The sequence below is a fragment of the Condylostylus longicornis genome, unplaced genomic scaffold, assembly GCF_029603195.1.
Source record: "Condylostylus longicornis isolate FDR11 unplaced genomic scaffold, ASM2960319v2 ptg000081l, whole genome shotgun sequence".
Classification (NCBI taxonomy): domain Eukaryota; kingdom Metazoa; phylum Arthropoda; class Insecta; order Diptera; family Dolichopodidae; genus Condylostylus; species Condylostylus longicornis.
In genome coordinates, this window is record NW_026578049.1 from 2,133,414 (window position 1) to 2,159,086 (window position 25,673).

The following is a 25,673-nucleotide window of genomic DNA, read 5'->3' on the forward strand; positions in this document are numbered from 1 at the left end:
ATTAAAAATATTTGTCTAAAAAAATTTAATACTCGTATTGGTAGTAATGTTGAAGAGCTCGAAATATTGAATGAAAACTTAGTGGTTTTAATCATTTTGACTGGTTTTGCCATTAATATTTATTTAATTAATTGCATTTATATATTAATATATTTCGAGTTTTTATGTATATTTTCGCCTTAATTAAATTTAAATTCTTCTACTACAAAATTGTAATGAACTAAATCTTTGCTAATAACGCAAAATTTACGAATATTCTATGAAATTTAGAATATGTCAATTATTTCCTCTACAGCATTTCAACGAATTTTCAGGTTTCAATTAAAGTAATTATATTATAAAGAAATAATAATGAAAAAATGTATAAATTTTAATTTTAAATGTCCTAGACAAGAATATTAAGCTATATTTCCAATGAAAAAATATGCAAGATATAAAAATCTGAAATTTCAAAATATATCAATGCCGACACAAAAATACAATACTAACGTAAATAAAATAGAAAAGATTAAATATTTTATAGAATGGATTGCCCATCCACACAATCTCATGTCTATATATCATATTTATATATACATAAAAAATTTATTTATTAAGTATCTACATATAGAAAAATATGTTTTTATGTATTTTAATAAAAGTTTTCCATTTAATTCTAACACAAATGCATAATATTTTTAATTATTTAGAGATATATACATATATTATGCTAAGATTGTTGGAAAAATGCATATACTATATGTATGTATATAAAAATATTTTATTAAAGAAATTTTCCACTCAAAAAAAAAAACCGGCCAGACGAGTGTAAAATTTTTTGTTTTTATTTATATTTTAAATTATTGTAAATACCGGAAAAGTAAAAAATGCCAAATTATTTTTCACTCAACCTCTTGAGTTATAAAAATGAAATAAAGAAACGATAATACAGAATGTTTGAAATATGTTTGATTGAAAGATTATTGTATGAAATAATGAATTTCTTTAACAGTTTGAACAATTTAGTTTGCGGGAATTTTACCCGTTTTATTTATTAAAAAAAAATTCAAAAACAAAAGTTTTATATAAATTTTTGTGAGTTTTGAATTGAATTGAAAACGTCAGTTTTAACACAAATGTGTTACATAACGACGTATTTTTGTTGCTTAACTTGCATGGTTTTAGGAATAATTTTAAAAAAATCTTGTATTATTGTGGAATAAGTAGTTTATTAATGAATTCAACAGGTTTAGTTTAAAACTTCGAATTGAAGTTTAAAACTTCAATTTTTTTTTTGAAATTTATCGCTTTAAACTCTACGTAATAAATATATATAATTTCTTGTTTGAAATTAATTTCTTTACTTAATTAACTCCGGAATTCCTGTGAGACACTTTGTAAATGGAAATATACTACACAGTTTATGCATATACGTACTTCGAAATTTCACTCAAAATTGTTTATTCTTTTAGGAGAACAACTCCTATATTTTTCACTCAAATGCTCCAAATACATATTAATTTTATTGTTTTCCATTGTTTTTATTCATATAAATTGTATATACATATAATATGCAAATTTATTTATTAACCTTGAGAGGGGAGTCGGTACCTATATATACTTACATCTATACATAATAATATTACATAGAATAGCCAATCAACACATATACACAATTTTGCAAATTGCATTAAAAATTTTTTTTCTCATTGTAAAAATATCTATAATATTGTATACATATATATTATATAGAAATATATAGGAAGCACTAAACTTTATACATAAACATTAAAATCAATAACAAATACAAACACAACCGGCTTTTACTTAAATAATGTAAATATTTTTTAAACTTATGTATATTATAGTATGAACGTATGGTATGGTATGGTGAATTGATATACATAGTTTGTATATATAGTTCTTTGATAATATACATATTTATTATTCATTTATGGTTGCAAGGAGATTTTTAGGAAGAAACGCGAATTTTGTTTTTTTTTTTTTACGTTAGTAACACAAACAAATTAATGAATGATGTTCATGCAAATTCATCTACATATTGGTTAATATAAATGTGTATATATATTCAGTTATGGCTGCTAATGAAAGAAAACTATATAACTATACGAATTATATTGAAGAGATTAAAAATCAAAAATGTATTTGTACACTTGATATACACATACTCGTACATACATACACATGCTATATAGTACCTTATAAATTTGATTTTATTGGAGGCATTTAAAATAAATATTTCCAGTTTGTCTAATTATTGTTATATGCAATTTAATGAATATATGAAAGGAAGAAAAACAACAACGATAATAAAATTTTGCGAAATAATAAAAGAATTCATTCGAAAATATTCAAGAACAGCTTTAAAAATGAATGAATTCCTTTGTTTCGAAATTTTTTATTCACAATTGTGTGTCCATATATACATACATATAATGTACTTTTAATTGCATGTTGTATATGTTGTGTGCTAAATTTAAAAATATTTTGTATGTCGCTTAACATTATCTATTTAAGACCTTTTGTCAATAATGTACCAAAGAAGGAAAAAAAATATATTAAAATTATGAATTTTTTTTTTTATTATTTCTTATTTAATTTTATGCCCGAACCATTGACGTGTGATAATTTTCGAATAATATTTCTGAAAAAGAGAAATATTTGCATTTCATTAGATTTCTAAAGGATATTGTTTACTCTTCGATTTCGTTCAACATAATAGTAAATATGTATACAAAATGGTAGTATGTATAGGTATGTATGCATACATGTTTGATACTTGATTATTTCACTCTTCATTATTAACTTTTAGTGATCGATTATTAATTTTTTTGATTTTTTGAAATTATTTTCGACTAAAAAAACTGAAAATCATGCATTTAAGTGATTAAATGTGATTTCAGAAAATTTACTCTGATATTCAATAGAATGTCATTATTTTTCATTATGAGCAATACTCGTATATCTGATTGCTCTATAGATATGTAAATTTTATATCTATCGAGGAATAAGATAATTTGGATATCTTAACAATTATCAAATATTTATTGTAAGCATAATAGCGTAAAATATTTGTAAAAGATTTTTTTGTGTACGTGAAATTAAACTTTCAGTATGCATACATAATATGTCTATGGATTTAAGAGGCTTAGGAATAATAATTTTATTTTATTCATTATAAAATCAAATTTTAAATATTATTTTTTTCCTATTTCTTTTTGATGAAAATTATTTGCTTGCAAATTTAACAATTATTTTACAAATGAAAATATTATTGCATATATTTAGGATAAGCAAATCACAATCATTTTGAATGTAAGACTTTTTATCTGAGGTACAAATAAAAATGCGAGTATTTTAATAAATATTAAGAATAACAACAATTTTCAATATGTTTTGCAATTGAAAAAATATAATATAATTTTTTTAAAATAAGCTTAAAATTATTTTGATTGATTTGATTTCCCCTATTTTATTGTACAATTTGAATATTATTCGTGAAAAATGTCAAAACTGACAAAAATGTATAGAAACAAATTTCATACATTTAGGCGAAATAAAAAAACAGCTTATTTAAACAATAATATGAAAGTATACTAAGCGATGTAAACTTTAAAATTGAATAATTTTGAAGAAAGTTGTTAAATGTAAGTGTTTTAAATAATAGAAACTCCGACTTTGCAACAGCGATAATGAGCAATTCTATTGTAGGTCTTCAATTGAAAATTTCTCCTGTCCTAAAATTACAAAATATGCAATATTAAAAAATTTTTTTAATTTGAAAAATATTTGTAGTTTACTTTCTTATGGGAATTGTCATATACAAGTAAATGCCATTAAATACTCCCATTAAATGCTAAAAATTTTATACCTTAATTAAAAATTGAATAAAATTAGAAAAATATGTCTTAGTACTTGTTATTTTGCTAGCCAAGTGTGAAGAAGGTGAATGACTGTATGAATGTTTGTATTATGTAGTTTTCCATTGAGAAGAGTTCTTCCATATTGTATATCTCGTTTTTTTTTCTAAAATCTGCACAAATTTAATTCGGTTTGTTTCTGAAGGTTATAGCTCAGTCGATTATTTAAGCAAAATGTAGAAATCCAATTGAAAAAGAGAGAAAAGTTTTACTTTTAAATTTTCAAAATTCAAAGTTGTACAAAAAGTTATGACATAAAATTTAATTTGTGTTTCGAATTGGTATGAAAATTAATACCAATTCTAGTATTAATAAAATAATATGAATTTATTCATCCCAGTCTACGTATTGCATAATTCAATTGTTATAAAATTTTTGCCTCTTAAACTAATTATTCTGTACTATCTTTTATAATTTAGTATAGATAATATCAAAGTTAATTGAAGAAATATTTGTAATACATTACACCCATATAATATATTTCATATTTGTTTTTAAAATTTTAATTAATTCGATTATTAATAAAAATTTTTCGAAAAAATTCGGAAACGAAAACACATGCATCAGTGTCTTTCAACTGTTAACATAAAAATTTCTACTTTGAATTAAAAAATTTGTGTAGGTTTTTATACGAAAATGATGGTTCATTAACACCAAGAAACATTAGTACATATACCTAATACCTACATATTAAATATATGTTACATATATAGTATATACGGAAAGAAAGTAAAATAAAATGTCACATTAACTAATTTAAAAGCTGGTTAAATAACACAATTTGTTTAAAATTTTATTAATTTGAGCAGTACCTACGTAATTGGTTTATTTTTATACCAGTAGAGTTAAGTGTAAAACTAAAAGAGCTTCCTTAAAATTTAGTATACTTAAATATACTAAAGGAGGGGGAGGGGAATCTGAAACCATATACATAATATGCACATACATATATAGTTTTTCATATATATTCATGATTCTTTATTAATTAATAGTTATTACTATACATTGGCAGCCTGTACGGTCTAAATGACGATCTAAAGTCAATTTTACCCATTCAGCAAATTAATTATAATTGTTTGAATAAATTAATTTAAGGTTAGATCAACATTTAGGCGTTCGAAGGGTAAACTCTTCATATTGATTTTAAATAGTGTAGTTTGAGCTATGAGGATTCGAGAATATTAAAAAAATTACACGTTTCATTTGGTATAAACAAAAGATGTAACTTATGACATTGAAATTTTGAAGACACTGTTCTGTTTTTTGACATCATTATCAACGTCAGGGTCACTCCTCGAAAACTAAATGTAAAAAAAATTAGACAATAGGTTTAAATTGCAGTAGCACGGAATTGAGTGACACACATTTCAGTTTAAGAGCTGTAATTGCTTAATGATGTATTAGCATAAAAGTGCATTACAAACGAATAATTAATTTTAAAATATTTTCAATTTTATTGAAAAAAAACAAAATTGTCACCTCAAGCCAAATAATTAAATCAAATTCACTAATAATAAATTTTGCCTTTTTTTTTTTGAATTCAGTTCACATTTTTGAGTTTTGTTAAAATAAAAATTAAATTTTTTTTTTCTTATAAAATTTTCTAATTCCGATTTATGGGTTTAAGGAAAAAGTTTAAATATTATAAAAAATTCCAAATTTGATATTATTGTTATCTAATCGCTAATGAGATCGCTTATACTAAATCAGTAAATCAATGAGCTTCAATTTCACACACAATTTTTGTTTTTTCTTTTTTGAATAAATTTTATTGTACGACATGCCATACACTCATTAAATATAAAAAATCATAATGAAAAAGAAAAGAAAAACAACAGTTTAAAAATTTTAAAAAAATTTTTTCAACTTCATTCATCAGATTTAGGTGAACCTGTTAACAACACTGTAACAATGTTTTATTCAAAGAAACCTCGCTATTATGATTTTAAAATATAAAATTAAGTTAGCTGTGATCAATATTATTACTGTATGTATTGATGATCAAGGTTGACAAAGTGATGCTAATTTTATTTAAATTTTCGATTTTAATAAGAACCATTTAATTTGGTGTTATTAATTAAGTAGTTTTATGGTGATAAATTTTTAGTTTGGACAAAATTTAGATCAAGGTTTAAACAGTGTCGGATTCTATTTTAATGGTTTCTGATATTGCATATGATAAGATGGGTATTGTGACTGCATCAAATTAAAAATAGTTTTATAAAATTACAGAGAGTTTTTCAAAATTACAGTTAGTTAAAATTACAGAGAAAATTAATTATTTGTTTTGTCCGCCTTGCTATCTGTTCTGTAATTAAATGACAGTTATTTTAAGAATTACTATCCCAACATATAGTACTACTAAATAAATCAATTGGTTGTAATTACTCCCTTTTTTCCTTACCCTTTTTTTAACCCTAATAGGGATGAAGAACTGTTGCATGACACTATAGGAGTCATGTCTAAATAACATATAGTAAATGAGTTTTAGTGACTATAGCCTACCGTTGTTTTTATTTATTTTACGGTTTTTGAAGTTTTTGATTTATTTTTTTTGGCTGAATACCGAATAATATGGATTTATGGCAATTACTTTTATATATTATTCAAATTAATATTAAAATTTATTTGTTTTATTAAGTCAAAATCCTATATGTAAATATTATGTATAATTGAAATTCAATTGATTTAAATTTTCATATAGAACTGCAATAAAGAATATCAGAAAGAGGAGCTCACATATTGAGTTAAATCATTTTATATGTATCCTGTTTTTATTTTAATCCCAAATATTAAGATTTCAGATTAATGTATATGAAATTATATCAAAAATTAAAGATCCTCTATTGCAAGTGCAAAAATACTTTGGTGCTGTAATAGGTACTTTTTGCTTACATTATTATGTAGATTAGCATTATTTTCGACACTTCATGCGTCATTCAAAACAAGTCAAACTATTTCAATTTTGTTTGCCACTTAACTATAGAAAAACTAACGCCAGACGAATTTCGAATTGTTAATTGATTAAAAGTGAGTTCCATGAGCAATTAATTTCGCGGTTTGAATCTGCCGGTTTCCAATCGGTCTAGATCATGTGATTGTGCGTCACAAGATTGTTTTCCTTGGAAGTATGTGAAATTTCTTGCTTCTTTCAATTTAAAACGTAGCCTGGCCCAGCATTCCAATGAAATTATTTTAAATTAATGGCATCAATCGAATTATGCTAATTGAAATAAATATTATTGTAAATTGTAAATTTTAAATTTATCTGTGTTTTTCATTAAACCATCAAATTAAATTAAAATGTTAATTTTTGCATATTACAAATTTTTATTTATTACAATTTAAAATAAAACCTTCAATTCGTTAACATTTTTTCTCTTGAATTCATCACTGTTTTTTGATCGATTTCTCATTAAGCCCATATGTATTTGGTAAAAAATTTAATTCTTGTGATACTTTAATTATTGAAAACTTGATTTAAATATGAAAAACTTTCTTTTACTTTCTTTTTTTTTTTAAAATCTCAATCAAAATTCAATATTTGATTAAATATAAAAACTATTTTTTGATCGATTCTAAAAATAGTCAATATTTTTCCATCAACAAGTGCATTTGAATTTTTTCCTTCCAAATCTCAATTATTATTAACAAAATGAAGGTAAAAATAATTTTAAATTTAAATTCAAAATTATTTATTTAAAATTTTTTTGAAAAATTTTTTTTAGTATTTCTGTATTTTTAGAATAATATGAAATTTTTAATTTTACTACAATTTCTAATAATTCAATGCTATGGTGGTTTTGTTATAAGAAATATTAAAAATTCACCATCTCAGTATAGAACATTTTATCAAGCAAAAGCATCATATGATCCAGAACAATTAGATTTATTACCATCAGCTGTATTAATGTATATAATTAAAAATTATATACCAGAATTTTTTAATAATCAATTAAAATCAATGAAAAATAATCAAATTGTTGATAATGAAATACCAGATTTAATTTTAAATCCAAAATATCGTTTTAAATCTGATAGAAATAATTATTATTTTAATTCAAATGATATATTATATGATGGTCAACGGCCGGAACAAGAAATATATAATCTATCATCTGAAATTTCTAAATTACAACATTTGAAATCACAATTTCCAAAAGGATATCATAATCATAAGCGTGGTAAAATTCTATTAAAAATAATACATGAAAATTCACCAAGTGATTATGAAGAAAATATGGTAAATAAAGAAATTCTACGATATTTACAAGATGACGAGGATGCTAATAATTATGATCGAAATTATTTAAAATATCGTAATTTTAAAAGAAAATTATAAGAAGAGTGTATACGTTCATGAAAATTATTTTAGTTCTATTAAATTTTAGTTAATTAAATTGTTTATTTTAAATTTATATATATTTATTTTGCATTTGTGCTATAGATAATTTTCATTTTAAGAATTCATAAGTTGCCATATAAAATTCACATATATAAATTAAATTTTGAAATTAATTTTGAGCTCATTGACAATAATAATTAATTTAATTAAATATTTATTACAATATAAAAGTTAATTTATTTATTGAAAATTTTTATTATTAAAACTTTTATTTGAAAAAAAGTAATGAATTTTTTTATTCTGTGTATAAGTATAAGGTGTTTATTGTATTAAAAAGAGTGATTTTGTGTAGAAGACCACAGCACTATAAAAGGTAATTTGTAGGGTACTATGGCAGATCGAAAATAATTGAGTATGGCAGTTGATTTGAAAAAGGTGTTCTCCAGGCTGATGTACAGTTGGACCTCCAGGCCAACATCAGTGCCTCCAGGCTGATTTAAGTGTTGGAAAATGAAATATATATTCATTAAATTCTTATTATTATCCTTATTTTCTTCAATATAGTTAAAGTTGCTCTAGATAACAGAAATTCTGTTAAATTTTGAAGAAAAATAAGACATTTAAATTAAAGAATTTTGAAGAACCACGGTGTGGAAGAATCTAAAATATATTACAATATTACATTGAATGGAGAGAAAACAGTAATTTATTTTTATTATTTTACTTGCATTTGACTAAATGGACTTTTGTAATGTGCGGAACCCGTTTCAATCCTTCGCAAAGTAAGTTTCCGGAAAGTTCAGATTAAAACGATCCCAATTAAAGAATTAACAACGTATATAAAAGCAATTTAATAAATCCTCTTAAAATCCTAACTGTTCAATATTTTACCATAAGTCTCGCGGATTTGAAAATTGCAGTAGTACGTAATTCAGCTTAAGTATTGTAATTGCTGAATTTTGTAGTAAGACACTGCTATTTTAATATCACGGTCTTTTTAATTTTTAATGCATCTTAAATTAAATGTGAACAAATAATATCAAATTTTTTTTCTTCATTATTTTTTAAAATATTTTACCAAAAGTTTTTATCACATTTTTTACTTTATATACATGTGTGAATGTACATATGCTATTTAATGATAGCACAGATAAAGCTTTTATTAAAATAAAAAATTTTTTATGCATACACTCAACTAAGTATGTAATGTTATTATTATACATAGTACCAAGATATTGTGTTATACATGAGTTAGAAAGTTTTTTTCTCTTTCAACTTTCCAAAATTTTTTTTTTTTATATTTTGAATTTGTACTATAAGAGTATCGAATAAACTTTGACAAGCGTATACATTTATTAAAAAATTTGATTTTTATGGTAATTATAACACTATAATTTACCCTAATTTTTTGCTGACTGCCTTTCGAAATAATATTGCTGGTTACAGACTTAGAAGCATAATATAAATTACTGAAGATTTGTTGAAAGAATCCTGAATTCCTATTAAAATTCTACAATGAATTTTCTCTCGTTCAGTCATTGTTCTGACTCAAGCATTATACTCATTCTTTACTTGTGGGAAAGAAGTCAAATTGACATACCAACTTCTTGATGTCAACTAATTTTCCTGAACATCCCCATTACATGACATGAACGTTAATTTTGTGTGCATTACCAATTTAAGTAGAACATCAATTATTAATTTTTTTTCTTTTGGTTTTTTTTTTCTACATTAACTTTTTTCCAAAATTAGTTTGATTTGATGGATATGGGAAGACTATAACCAAAAAATTTTATGTAAGCGTTAATTTCACGAGCTGTTATTTAATTTTTTTCGCTTACTCCGCTTCCGGTTGGTTGTAAATATATTGAATTTTGGAATTTTTTATTTTTTGGTTATACATAATGGGAGACCATATAGGTATAATGTGAGCGTTTTAGTTTTTTTTTCTGACTATTGTTAATTGAGTGAGAAAATGGATGAATTTTGTTTTTTGACAAAAAAAAAGGTTCATAATCTGAAATTGAATATAATCCGTTATGTAATAAAAATATGAAAAAAATGTTAGTCGAATTGTGAATTAAATTTGAAAATATTGACAAAATTTCTTATTTAAATTTTTTAATACAAAATATTCCAGATGGCGCTTATTATAGGAAAATCCGGAATGATTTTCCTAGAAGAATTTTGCATAATTTGTTATTTCTTGGCATTGCAATTTTATTTTCAAAAGTTACGTTTTCCAATACGTCGAGATCATGTAATTTGATGATATTTTACTTGGGGGTATGTCAAATTTCTTGCTTATATTAATATAAAACGTAGCCGAGACTAAAATTAAAATATGTTAATCATTTACATGTTTTAGTTTTTGACATTTCTGTTAAAATCAAATGTACTGATTATTAAAATCATTTTGCGGCAATAAGTTGTAACAAAATTACCATACCTTACCTTTCCCGTACCATCATACTACTTAATATGAAAAGGTGGTTTGAGTTAAAATAGCAAACATTTTAAACAAAAAAAACAACATTTTTCTTTTATTTTTCAAATAAACATGAAAAATTCAACACTTTTTTTTAACACAATAAATTATTAATGTTTAATGGTGAAAAGAGAATCATATAAATGTATGTATGTATATCACATTAATAATAAATAACTTATTGAAATGATGAAATCAATTATTTCTTAACAACTACACTCCAAAATATTTTATAAAAAAAAATATTTCATCATTTGATTGTGAGCTTATTATCGACTCACTTCTTCTTTATAAATCTAGAATTATCATCTAAAATTTGAATAGTTTTAATATGATCATCGGATCCATTTGAATAACCATTATTCGAATAAGAACCACCAGAACTGCCTCCAATTCCATTTTCATGTATGATTTGTATTGTTTTAACATTACTTCCACCGCTGTTGTAGCTATTGAGATGATTTTGATATCTGCCATTGATATCATTACCTGCTCCTTCATTTATTATTTTAATTGTTTTAATATCCTCTTGTTGTCCGTAGCCTCCATTGGAGTAACTACTACCACCTGAACTATCAATATTGTTATCTTGAATTACTTGAATAGTTTTTACACTTTCTGGATTTCCATGATAATTATTACTAGAATAACCATTTGTAATACCACTCGATATTCCATTTTCAGAAACTGGTGCTCCTGAATACAGCGAATTGCTACTTGAGTATTGTGAATAACTGTTACCTGCTGAGGAATAATCATTCGCAAATCCATCACTATAAGTTCCGCCTGAAGAACCTTCATCAATTATTTGTAAAGTCTGTTCAGCAGCATTATTACCACCTGATGAATAAGCAGCTCCAGCATAAGCTCCATTTGTAATTGCAGCATCACTATTGTAAGGAGAACCATCACTTATTACTTTTATAGTTTGTTCATTATTTCCATTGCCATTCGTAATTCCATCATTATATGCACCAGCATAATATCCAGTAGATGAACCTGTTTCATAAGAATTGGAATACGAATTTCCAGGATATGAGCCACCAACAGAATATCCACCTCCCAATGAAGCAGCACCATCATCTACAATTTTTATAGTTTTTTCATCTTCATTGTGACTAGAACCAAATGTTGGACTAGGTACAAAACCACCTTGTTCTTTGATTACATGCAAAGTTTTTGTGGGACCATCGTTAAAGGAATTGGATGAAATATGGGAATAGCCACCAGCATATGAACCACTAGTTCCCTCTAAATGGCTAGAAGCCTCATTAATAATTTTGATAGTTTTTATATCACCAGAATCATGAGTATTTCCTGAAGAATAACTAGCAGATGTACTATAACTAGGACCATTTTCTTTTACTATTTTAATTGTCGTTGGCACTTGACGTGAATTAGAAAAACTTGCACTGGAACCACCGTAAGGTTTTTCATGAATAATTCTTATAGTTTTAGCCGGGCCAACACCAGGACCGTCTGACGGAAACGCAACATTACTGGAGTATGCGGAATTGCTATTATCACTTATTAGTTTTACAGTTTTTCCACTATTCAAAGTAGAATATCCACTTGTGAAACCGCCTCCATTAAACCCAGACGACTGTCCTTTTTGATGAATTAGTTTAATTGTTTGGGGCTGTGATTGGGCATAGCCTCCTGACAGTCCGGCAAAGTTTGATGACTGACTACTACTACTGGAGCCATAACCACCACCCTGGTGAATTAATTTTATAGTTGACGGTGCACCACCATTTCCGTATCCTCCAGACAAAAGAGTTGGCCCACCAGCACCGAATCCACCGAAACTGCCTGGAGAATATGCTCCTGGAAAACCTGCAGGAGATTGCTTAATTATAAAGTTTGAGGATCCTCCTCCATTAAATCCTTGAGCATATCCTGATTGTGAATAAGATCCAAAAGAAGGACCACCGCCGCCAAATGCTCCACCAAATCCTGCTAAAGATGACGGATTTGGACCGTGACCCCCAGCAGCTGCCAATAATTGTATAGGTGGGCCACCTCTACCATAACCAACACCACCTGGACCAGCAAAAACGGCAGGTGCAGTGACAGAACTTTTTGTAGATGCACTTCCTGTAAGACTTCCCAAAAGTGCAGAAAAAAATCCTGCGTTAGCAACGGACGTTATAGCTAGTAAAAAAATTAATATCTGTGTAAAGGTGAAAAAAAATTAAAATTAATCCTTTAATTCAATGGTAATCCAAAATTTATTTTCACCTTCATTGTTCCGGTTCAAATATTTAAATGATGAGGAGAAAATCGTAAATTAAATTGAAAACAAATAAACGTTATTCCTTTTTAGTGTGCTTTTGATTCAAAATATAACAATGTTGTGTGACGACCACATGACCTTCCTTATGCTTTTATACTAAAGACAATTTTTTTTTTCCTATTGATTTATAATCATAAATGACTAACAAAAAATAGTTATATATTAAATTTTTTCCACCTTATTTTTAATTCAAAACTTAAATTCATTTCTCTTTGTTTGCTCTCTGCAAAGTAACATGATTATAACGAAGTTAATACCAGGGTTAGCATTTAATAACCAATAAAGAAAGCGTATTGATTCAATTCAATGTAATATTAAGCATTAATATAAAATAATCGTACATTTTATGCAAAAATTGAAAAGAGAAAAATCAAAATTTCACTGTGTTCTCGATTAAGGTTACCGACTTAAAAGAAAACACTTAATTGAATAAAATGCGAATGATGATATTTTCAAAAAAAAAATTTTTAGTCTCACCTACAAGTGTCCAATTTTTCTGTAGCTTTAAAAACAGTAAATTTATTTCAAAAATTTTATTTTATTTTTTATAAAGATATTGAACTAAATTTGAGCGAATGTGTGGGAACCAGACTGTAGAGCTGGAGCGAATGTGCTGTCCGATATAAGTGTAGCAATGTACTTTTCATTTTCATATTTGGAACTCTGACGACATTTTTCTCAATTAGTGAAATTTAAAACTGAATAGATGAATAAGAGCAGAAATTAAGTCAAAGTCTAAAGTGAGTTGGTAATCTTTTGAATAGCATTTTACCTCTCTTAGTAAGAGCAAAAATATCTTTTGTTTTCATTTTTAATGACGCTTTGTTTTAACTAATTTCCCTTATTAATGTTTAGCTCATTGCTACAGGAATATTGTTGAATTGGTATTTTTTAATAGATTTTAATTTTTAGTTTTGTTTTCATTTTGGGAATTTCTTTCACTTAATTTGATTTGAAAATGGTCATTATAAATTTCTTTACGTAAAATTACATGTTATTATATGAGTTAAAGTGTATTTTATTATAAAATATAAAAATTTGTTTTGTTTTGTCTGTCCATCTAAAATTAAATTATAAATTTTATTTAATTAGTTGCCTTTGTATTAGCTTTGTAAACTCCACGTATGGCACAGTGCCAACCATTCATGAAATTATTTTTTTTTTTTTAAGGGACGAGCAAATTAAATCTGAGTTCTGAATTATAGTATTGTGCAACTTTTAGTCGGATTTATATTTTAATAGCAAGTTGAAGAACAACTTGCTACAATTGCTACAATAAACTATTAACAATATCAATTTAATAATATTTTGCATCTAAATTTTCAACTTATCATTTAAATATTTTGCTCTGCCTTACGAACTATAATATAATCGACCATAAGTTTTGCATAAATAATTTGAGCTAGTAATATTTGATAATTTAGCTAAAAATTTGCCAATTATGAAAGAAGAAATTGTTTTATTCAAACAAGAATTCTTGCTCTACTACTCATTTTTTTACGAAGAAGGTTATTATTTTACGATTGAATACGAGCTAAACCGAAGACAAATTTTTGTCAATTTACTATACAATGTCATTATTCTCCCACAAAATTTTAAACCAAATTTATATTTGTGATCTATTTGTTATTCAGATTGAAATGATAATGAATTGATGATAGCTTGTAAAAAATTCATTGGAGTCGTCTTGCAAATTAGATAATAGTTTAACGGAAGTGATAGGTTAGATGTAGTGGGGTGAATTGAATTCATTTTCCAAATCATAATATGTAAGTATATATGTAGTTAAGACACAAAGAAGAAAAATAATTGTTCGTACCAGTGCTGTTTTTGATATTTAAGAGAATCACCTATGGACAATGTTACGATGGCATGAATGAATTTTGTTTATAAAAAAATGTTTTTTTTTAGTTTTTTACTACGATGGTTATGTGTACAAAAATTAATATGTGAGTATTTTTTTTCTTTTTTGAAAATTAAATCATCAAAATAAAAAAATTAATTTACATAGAATTTTTGCCTTATTTTTTTTTATTTTGATTAATATTTGCAATCAGTGAATTTATATTGGAAGCCAATGGGTTATTTTTTCACCAACAGAGCTTTTTTATAGGTTTTTTGGCTCTTTATTTTACTTTTAGTTGATTTTTTTATATTTTTAGATTTTTTATTATTTTCGCAGTTGAAATTTTTGCAAATATTCGATTCCAGGTGATTTTTAATAATTTAAAATTTAATAATTGATTATTGACAGTAAATTAAATAATTGTAAGCAAGCGAGGAAGTTCGATACCGAATGTTGAATGAAAAATGTTGCGTAACTATTAAAAGTGTTGAAATATATAAAGTAAATAAAGGGTTAAAGATTATTATGAAAAGGTTATTAAACTTAATGTGTTAAATTCATATAAAAACTTATAAATAATAAAATACCACAAAAATGCTATTGGCAGCACGACTACTCCATTTTTATAAAAATTAATCCATTTACTTTTAAAACAAATCTAAATACACAATTATTTCAATTAAATTACATTTAAATTATTAACAAGTCATTTTGTTAACGAATAAACTGACAATTAATTACGAAGTTTATTCGTATAAAACGTGTCACTAATAATAAGCAGTGATTAGAATACACAATTAACTGTAACGTTATTGTGTAAAACCAGCTATATGTAGATCGATGCCCTTTATAATTTGGATGCAAATAAAGAAACTTAAATTTAAAATAAATTTATTATTTGATATAATCAACACTATAGGATATAGTGCTTGTATTAAAAAAATGTAAATGGGCAGTCAATTGAGCCAATAACATGTGTACCATATTTTATTTTGAAAATTTGAGTGAAAAACTCACAGTATTAGAGTTATAAGGTCGAAAATGTAAAACAAGAGGTTCCATTAGAATTGTTTATTTATAACTGAACTGAATTGCATACATTCACGAAAATAGGTGACATAGGCGAATTTTCGAGAAATAACGACTCCTTGCAGACGCTATACTTGTATTTATTCGGGCCGGAAAGCTTACATGGGACCACCAATTACAAAAGATGCTATAGCTCCGATCCTTCTAAAATTATAAATTATAAAAATGTTAATAAAAGAGGTAGGCGAAAATTTAAAATTAAGCTCAGAAAATATATAAGGGAATTACTTATGGATGTCTATCATATAATCAATAAACCATGCATTTTTATTCATTGATCAAAAACGAAGTGACGTTTTTCTAGTACCCTCTTTGAATAATAATTTTATTGTGACTACAATAAAATATTGGAAAAATTTAAATTTGTGTTTTCTTTAATTAAGTTAACATAAACATTATAATTGTTTAGACTAATCATTGGCAGCATCTGCCAGAAAACAACTTACAAAGCATATTTAATTACCCTTATAAATTATGTTTTTAATTCATAATCAAATAAAGAAAGAGGTAAAAAGAGGTACCGCTTACCGCTGCTTAACTAATATGTAGGTTTTTTGTTTTTTTTTTTAATTTTTGTTAATTTGTTAAATGACCCAAGTGAAATTGGTTTTTGTTTGATTCAAAGAAATTCTTACGTAATTGCTTATTATCGTATATTAGCCCTATTTGATATTATTAAAAACTCTGTATTGCAATTAAATTCAACGATTTTCGTCTTTAAACTAATTTTTTCACATTTCAAATTGTAAGAAATTATGTTTGTATGGTCAAAAATTATTTAAAAATTATCAAGATGATGTTCCAGGAAAAACTTGAAAGTAAAAATGTATGCAAACGTGATACGTCGGACAACGACGGCCGCTTTCACTGGAATATACGTTGAATGCTCATACTCGCCTTTATGTTGTTCTAATCGAAAATAGGCATTATAAGTAGAGTCGCTTAAAACTCACATCAAAATAATTGAGTCGGTTGAAAAATTTTCTTAAAATTTGCATTGTAACAGCCTGTTTGGGACTTTATTCTTACATCGTATGAAAATAGACTTAAATTATTTCATTTTGTTTACATACCTGTACTGAGTAACAAACATTGGTGAATTCTTTATATGGGAGATACTTTTTAAATTAGTGTTTATATCCTTAGATATTGCGGAATTAATTGTGGAGAACCTGAACCACTCAGTAGAAATTATTAATTTTCGCAAGTTATTGTACTTTATGGTAATATGGGAATGAATTGCTTTTACTTGGACATAAATTTTTTTAAAAGTTCACTTGATTGCAATAATAAAAGTTAAAGAAAAATTTTAGGAATGACATGAAAAAAAATCTGATGTGGTCAGCACATAACCGACCGCATTGTGTATTGTCTAGTTAAATGAAAGTGTCACAGAATATTATAAAAATGTCTGTTAAATACTTCTTTTCAATTCAAAGGACATTAGTAAGCTTATAGTTAACATACCTAGAAAAATGTAAATTTGGCTCTAGTAGAGTTTCGCTTTGTGCTACCCATATTCCCTGAAATGCTCACCAGTTAGTTTCGGTAATAACCAGAACTCAAATATCAAATTTCAAGAAATTCCATCAATTCGTTCCGTAGATATGGTGAAAAATGTAAAATCGGCCCGCAAATCAGTTTTCGAGCCCTGATCTTTCCAAAAAATTTATATGTTCATTGTTTTAATACGAGGAATTCATATATTAAATTTCAATGAAATCGGTTGATTATTTCTCTTTATATACACAAAAATGTATATTTGGCCCGTAGTAAACGCCTAGTTGCCGATGCCTGATTTCTTCCAAAACATAGGAATTTTCGCGGACGGTCGAGCTGAGCTTATATATAAAATTTCAAGTAAATCGGTTGAATATTTTCTTCAAAATGTTCAAAAATGTAAAACAGGCCCGCTAAAAAGTGCAGTTCCCGAGGCCTGATATATACCAAAAGTTGATCAATCCGTGCCATGGTGGAAATAAACTTATAATAAAATTTCATCAAAATCGGTTCAGCCGAACTTGAGATACACGCGGGCACACACAGACCGACAGACTGACAGACCGACAGGTTGCTAAAAATAGTTTATTTACACTTCCCTACTATGGAGAAGTACGTTCCCACCGACAACTCGATATGCAAAATTTGTTGCCATCACATGACCTACCTATTGTTTACACAATACGGTCGGTAAAAATGAAATTAAAACAAAGTTTTAATAAAAGATTAATTGACGTATTAAATTTTTGACAACTTTAGAATATTTGATTAAATTTCAAAATTTTATTATTAAAATCATTCTTATGCTTAAAATTGAATTGCAAAAGTGATCACAAAACTGAGAGTAATTAGATTATGAGCATGTTTATAATGTATGTACAATTGCATCAAAATAATTAATTGGTAAGACAAGACCTACGAACTAAAACTTCTTTAAATGGAAAAATAGAAAACGCTCTAAGAAAAATCAAAATATTACGTAATAATTTGTAAAAATTTGATTAAACGTTAAAACACCGTAAGTTATGCATGTATGTGTACTTATGCATTCATTTAATTTAATTTTTTAATATAAAACGTACACACTTTACCGTATTTTTTTCTTTTAATTTATTTGTTTTGAAATATCGTGACCGGATTTTTTTTTAATTTATGTTTTTTTTCCGATTATTTTCTTTTACCTTCGAACTTTATAAGTTTCATAATAAAATTAAATAATTTTTTTTTCATTTTGGAACCATTAATCACTATTAATTAATTTGAAATAGGCAACGGACGAAATTATTTACACGTGTACGCTGTATCTTCCCTTTTTATTACAAAATGACAAACATGAAAAATATATTTCATAAATAAAAATCATAGCAGGGATTCAATTGCAGATCAACAGATTGCAATAATTTGCGAAAAATTGTGTGATACTGATTCGGCAGAACAAAACTGCGATAAGTCAAAGATCGAGGACGTTGTGACATTAACTGACATTAGTGAACTCATACAGTACACAGACTCATTTAAAATATGTCATGACTGACAATTCCTGTAGTTGTTGGAGGACATGTTAACAAAGTTTTTCGTTAATTTTCCATCATCTAGCTTTAAAAAAATTACTATATTACTTAGTTGACACACAAATTATAAATGAGAAGTTAAGGAAAATAGTATTATCTGTGCATTTTCTAATGAATATGTGGTTCGTGCTCATCTTGAGTATTAAACGAAAGATAATGTTTATGTTTGTGTTAAGAAATTGTTTTAAATAGTGAATTTTGGACAAGATTTTAGCTGCGTTTTTATTCTGTGCTTATATTCCGAACATTGAAGTTATTGCACTCAAAGATTATGGTACTGTGCTACGAAAAGATGAGTAGTAAAGAGTAGTTACGTGAAAATAGGTTAATTCAGGTTTAAAAATGGTAATGATAGATGGTAATCCACTGACAATGGAAAGAAAGGATACAATGTAATCCAACTAATATTGGGAAGAGAAGAAGATTAAGGAAGAAGAATTTTGTTCCAAATTTTATTCGCGTCGTATTTTATTCCAAATTGAAATATTTCGTAATATTAAAAAAATGCCGGAAGAGAAAGTGGAACGTGTCATTCTAGTTGAAAAAATTAAAAAATTAATCTGTAAAAATTGCAAATTACAAAAAAAAGTACTCAGCCATATTGACTAGTTCACCAAATTTTTTTCATTTTCTGTCATTAATGGCCAATTTAAAACACACTTTAAAAAATAAAATAAATTTAATAAATACTACACTTACATACTAAATTTAAATTTCAAATTAATTCTAATTGCACATTTTTAAACTAAATTAAACACAATTTTTAAAATTAAATAACTTTTTTTCTTAAAATCCCGAATCGGGGTGGATATTGAGTCAAAACATTATTTGGAATACTTTGCCCCAACAATGTTTCTCTTTTATGCTGAGCTGAATTAGAGTTTCTAGATTCGCCTATTGCATTTGAAGCGGATCTTTGATATGCATTTACTTTATTTACATTACTGTGATGTGAATCCTTTTGATCATTTGGTATAACTTGAACATAATTACCATGTGTTAGTGGATTATAATATTTGGGATAAATTGGGGCTGAAGGTGGAATTGGTTTAATAACTGGTTTCATATTCAGTTCCTTAGAAATTTTTAATAAATTAAAATTTTCTGGACTTATAGCTCGAACTATTTGCACTAGTTCATCTTCAGAGAATGAACCCAAAAAATTAGATCCTACATTTTTTGATGCAGCTCTTAGTTTTGGTAAGTTAACATGATTGGGTGCCAAAACGTAACTCAATGATCGTCCTTGAACTAAATGCTTTGCCTGATTTGAACCTGATGGTACTTTTTTTGGTAGAGATTTTGCTCTATTAGCTGCTGCTGTAGATGGTTTTTGATAAATAATGTTTAGAATTTGTGTCCTTGTTCCTGCAGAGCTTGTTGGTAACACACCGGAATTTGAATTCTGATTTTTGTGTTTTTCGATAATTATTTTATAAGTTTTGTAAGTTTTTTTTGGCGAAATTGTTGGGTCTGGATGTAATATTGGAGCTGGAACTTCTTGAATTGGAGATTCCGGAGTGACAGTAGTTTGGGGAACTGTTGGTCGCTCAGTTGGGGGTGTATATGGTACTGTTGTCTGATACTGATTATATTGCACTTGTGATGTTTGCTTATTGAAATCTTCCGCACTTATTTGCTGTTGTTGCAGTGGTTGTTGTATAGCCTGTTGCTGTTGCGCTTGTTGTTGTTGTATTTGCTGTTGACGTAACTGATGTTCTTGCAACTGTTGTTGCTGTTGCTGTTGCTGTAGCTGTTGTTGTTGTAACTGCTGTTGTTGTAGCTGCTGTTGTTGGAACTGCTGTTGTTGCAACTGCTGTTGTTGCAGCTGCTGCTGTTGCAACTGCTGTTGTTGTGATTGCTGTTGTTGTAGCTGCTGTTGTTGCAACTGCTGTTGTTGTAGTTGCTGTTGTTGTAAAAGCTGTTGTTGGCGTAATTGTTGCTTTTGTTGTTGAATACGTTGTTGTTGCTGATACTTTTGATATTGAATACGTTCTTGTTGGTATTGCAGAAATTTTTGCTGTTGCAACTGTTGGCTAGTAGTTGTTAATTGCGGTGTGGAGACTTGCGGGACTGGTTGTGGAAGACGCTGTTGCAGCGCTTGTGTGGGAAATGGTTGTTGTAGGTTTTGTTGAGGAAATTTAGGTGCTTGTTGAGAAAAGTGTTGTCTCAAAGTCTGTTGTGGTAACTGTTGTTGCTGATGCTGAAGTTGAGATTGTGTTGATTGAATTTGAACTTGATTCTGTTGCAGTTGGCTTTGCCTCGGTAATGGGTACTGAATCTGTTGTGATGGTGATTGTTGATTTATTTGCCGTTGTTGTAACTGTTGTTTCTGAATTTGTTGCCTTTGTAATTGTTGTAATGGAGTAATAGGATTTAGATGAGTAATAGGCTGACTGGGAGTAAATCCATTGTTGTTAATAGAATTAGAATATGAACTTGTTGTAATATTCTTGATTTGATAATCATTTTGATTCACATATTGCTGGTTATCATTACGAAATGCTGGTGGCGGTGATAATGTAATTGCTTTAGTAAATCTTGGATCATCATCATGATTGTCATTTTGACCCAAAATTACATTCGTTACTAATGCAATTATTACTAATATTAAATTGTACTGGAAAAATTATATTTTTAAATTAAAAGCGAATCGAATTGTGTTTTATTTTCTTTAATTTAACAATTGTTACAAATTAACTTTTACCTTCATTTAGCCTCACTTTTTTGGTAAAAAAAAGAGGAAAAAATTATGATTTTTTTTTTTTAATTTAAGGAAAAAGAAGGCTTTATTGCATCTATTGAGTTTGAAAATTCAAAATATACTGGCACGTCGCTTATAATCATCTATTAGTTATATACCTGAATGGTTTATCAATTGATGATGGTTGAAAATGAAAGTAAAACATAACTGTGTTATTATAATAACATTTCTCTTAAATATTTTAATTAGTTTTTATATATTTTCTTTTGGTCAATCTTCATTTTTTGGGAAGTAACCATATGACGACATAATTTTTTTAGTTTTCAATCAGATGGCTTTAGTATGAAAACTGTATATGACAAATTTAATCGAAATCGAAAATATTCAATTGAAGATTTTAAAGTACGATTAGTGTAAGGATTAAATATAAGTTATTGATGTAGTTTATTGTCATTATGAGTTTTTAGGATTATTATTAATGGAATACAAAGAAGTTCAATAGTAAATATAAAGAGAAAAATTATTATGAAAAATATTTATCGTTGACTGTAGTCTACCAGCCGAAACTTTTTCGTTTAATAATCAAGATACTGAAATTATGGTTAATGCTTGTTTTGTTTAAAAACATGAACGCCATTGATCCGAATAAGATGTTGTTTCTACAATGACAGTATTAGGTGTCATATGTGGAGAGCAATCATCGACTTTCTGAAGTCAAGACTCGGTGTTGAGGTAATTGGATCAATGCACTTATAAGTAGTCATATGACGCCTTCGATTTTTTTCGTGAAACAATTTTTAATTCACGAATGAATGAATGTTTTTCTAGTTAAAACAAAATTTGTGATTAAAATTTAAATTCCTGTGGTTACCTTTTAACAACTTTTCGTTTTTTCCTGATTTACAAAATTTTCTATAAAAATCTGAAGAAAACTTTCCCAATCACTCCATCTACAGTTTCCGATAATTATTCACGAAAACAAAAAAATTGCTTATAAATAATTTTTTTCTTCTTCTTTTAAATTACAAAAAATCAAAATCTTATAATACAAAAAAAAATATTTTTTTTTCTAAATTTCTTTCCTCTACTTTGACCATAGTACCCATACATTACCTTAGTACAAGTTACTAAAAACCTAAGCCGATAGGAAGCATATAACATAATTGAAATACCTTATGGCGGCATGTAATAGCACAACTGATAAAATATTTTTTCCATTTCTATTTTATATTTTTCTCTTTTCTTGCATTCATCGTATCTTCTTCTTTTAATTTACCTTTGATTACTATATAACAAAAATATTGTTATAGGTACCGGTGTATTTCATTGATAGTTAAAATTTATTTGACCACAATAAGCTTCCATTTTATATGGAATGATGTTTTAATAGATTTAAACTGTCATTAAAAAAAATAATAATTTCAACAACAGCGTAATAAAACGATAGCATCGCTATATGTCAGTTTTTTTATGTTCTTTCGACAATAAAATTTTCGACAATAAATTATTTGAATTTCATAATTTCATTTTTAGTTTATAACAGTTTTCCTAACGGAACGCATTCATTTAGGTAAGTAATATTATTATCCAATAATTTTAAATAGGAAAATTATTGTTAGTAAAATCGAAAAGAATCAATGTGTCAAAAAAAAAAAATAATTCTACAATTGAGGAATGTACTCAAATGCATAATGAGAAAGTAGAAAATCTGGTCGAGATAATTAAATGATTCCTTTCTGCAACACTAAACACCAAAGTTAAGCAAGAAAATTTCCGAACAAAATATTTCGATTCATCGTGAGTGCCAGAAATATGTTTCACGTTTTGCTCCATATTTGACACAATTTTCAGTAGTGCAGGTTTATATGCAGTTGTATTCCAAAAATCTGTAATATAAGAGAAAGTATGTTTTTAATATTGTAGATTTGTGCATATGCATGTATATCAAATTGTTATTTTTATTCGATTTACCTCTTCTGAGGACCGAGGAGTGGACCGAATCAAATTAACAATTAAAAATTTTTTTCTCTGATGTATTCATTGAAAAATGTGATTCGTCTTATTTTGAGACATTACATCGAATATAATAAATTTATCAAATCTTAAAATAATACAAAAATTAAATTACATCCCCAGTCAGTTCAATTACACACATACCTACATGTATATGTATATCAATAATTATCTATACAATAGTTGAGGTGTAGACGTAACATAGATAAAAACAAGTTTTTATTTTTTGTATTTTTCGTTTTTTTTTACATGCATTTCAATTCTCAGCAATGTTAAGTTCAAATTTTTCTCTTTTTTTTTATATTTAATTTGCATTATCAATGATCAATGATCATGTGGTCCATAGAAAATATGAATTTTACAATTTCCGAATATTTTTATCTTAATCCCAAGTAGGTTTTTGTAATTTTTATGTAACAAAAGGGTTTTTCATGTTTTAAGTGTGTATACAACAAAACTTAAAATGAATATTTTATTTACATTTTATCAATAATTTAAGTTCTTCTTTTTTTTTTTGAAAATAAAAATGAAAAAAAAATAAAAATTGAAAGCTAACAAAGATTTGTGATTAGCATGTGACAATAGAATCGAGTTAAAATGAAATCGAATGTTTTGTGAATCGATTTTTATAATATTGTTATACTAATGAATTACGAGTAATAGAGATGGAGAGAGAGAGACGACTATTATTATAAATATTTGATATTAATAAAATTAATAAAGATAAGTTTGTAAGTCTTATGAAAACAAAAATGTGAAGGGAAATATAATTTGCAAGTTGTCCAAAATCAGAAATTAGTTCTAATAATAGAGTAAGCTATAGATTTGTATATATTTTTCGTGCTGTTACAGTTTTGTACAATTACAATTCATTTGCCTAATAAATATATAAAATCTAAATTATAAGCTATAAAATATTAAGGAATGTAAAATATTCAGCGATTTTGTTAATCAAAAAGAGATTTATCTCTTTTTCTCTTCAGTAATGGGAATGTTCAGTAAATTTTTGTCTATTTTATTTTATTCAGCAATCGAATTTTGCATTTCTGAATAAAATCTTTATAAATTGATTACTTTAATTTTAGCATTTCAACCATTTCATACATGATCCATAAATTTAATTGGCAGAAATTTAACAATTATTCCTTGGGTTTCCACAAAATCTAAATCAAGTTTTTCCTAATTTTCGGTGTTCCCCTTTTACCAGTTGTTTTTTTATATAAATTAAAGTTTATTATAGTATTAATAAATAATATATAGAAGCAATTAAATGATAAATACGCTTATTTTTTGTACAGTTCCAAAAGTACAAAAAAAGAGCTTATTTTTTATACACCCAACAGTAAATCACAGTTTTTAATTCGTTCGATTCGTTCAGTTCGTTCACTTACAAAGCGGAAGGTGTCTGGAATTCCACTCGAATTAAATGCATTCGTTGCCCCTTCGCCGTTCAAATATTTTTGAGTGATATGCTTAAAACCTTTCTAAAATCAAATATCAAATTATCAAAATATTTCGATCAATTTGAATCGATAAACTTAGCTTAATCAAATTAATTATTGAATTATTTAATTAAAATTCGAATACATAAAGAAAACAAAGTTTTGTGGGAAAATTTAATTTATTTTGTTTTTGTTTTTTTTTTCTTTAAATAAAATTTAAAATATTTAAATTTAATAAATTGAAATTTTTTAAATAATATGTAGAAAGTAAAAGTTTTTTTGTTTGAAATTTTCTTTTATGAAAACTGTTATGTATGTAAATAAAGAAAAAAATCATATCAGCAGGAAAACTTTTGTGTAAACGCATTTGAAAAGGCATAAAACTTTTTTGTACATAATTAAAACATAATTGAGATTTATTATACAAAAAATAAATTTTTAACATTTACAAAAATTGTT

General features: G+C 26.5%; 2 protein-coding genes across 2 annotated transcripts; both read right to left on the reverse strand.

Annotated features, from left to right (window-relative positions):
• Positions 1-11,030: 11,030 nt before the first annotated feature.
• On the reverse strand, positions 11,031-13,000 carry LOC129613298 (uncharacterized transmembrane protein DDB_G0289901-like). Its single transcript, XM_055527298.1, has 2 exons — positions 12,995-13,000; positions 11,031-12,926 (listed from the first exon to the last, which is right to left on the reverse strand). Exons 1-2 carry the CDS (start codon positions 12,998-13,000, stop codon positions 11,031-11,033), a joined length of 1,902 nt encoding a protein of 633 aa, XP_055383273.1.
• Positions 13,001-19,824: 6,824 nt separating this feature from the next.
• Positions 19,825-22,443, reverse strand: LOC129613299 (transcription factor SPT20 homolog). Its single transcript, XM_055527299.1, has 3 exons — positions 22,386-22,443; positions 20,554-21,659; positions 19,825-20,460 (listed from the first exon to the last, which is right to left on the reverse strand). Exons 1-3 carry the CDS (start codon positions 22,441-22,443, stop codon positions 19,825-19,827), a joined length of 1,800 nt encoding a protein of 599 aa, XP_055383274.1.
• Between the last annotated feature and the right edge of the window lie 3,230 nt (positions 22,444-25,673).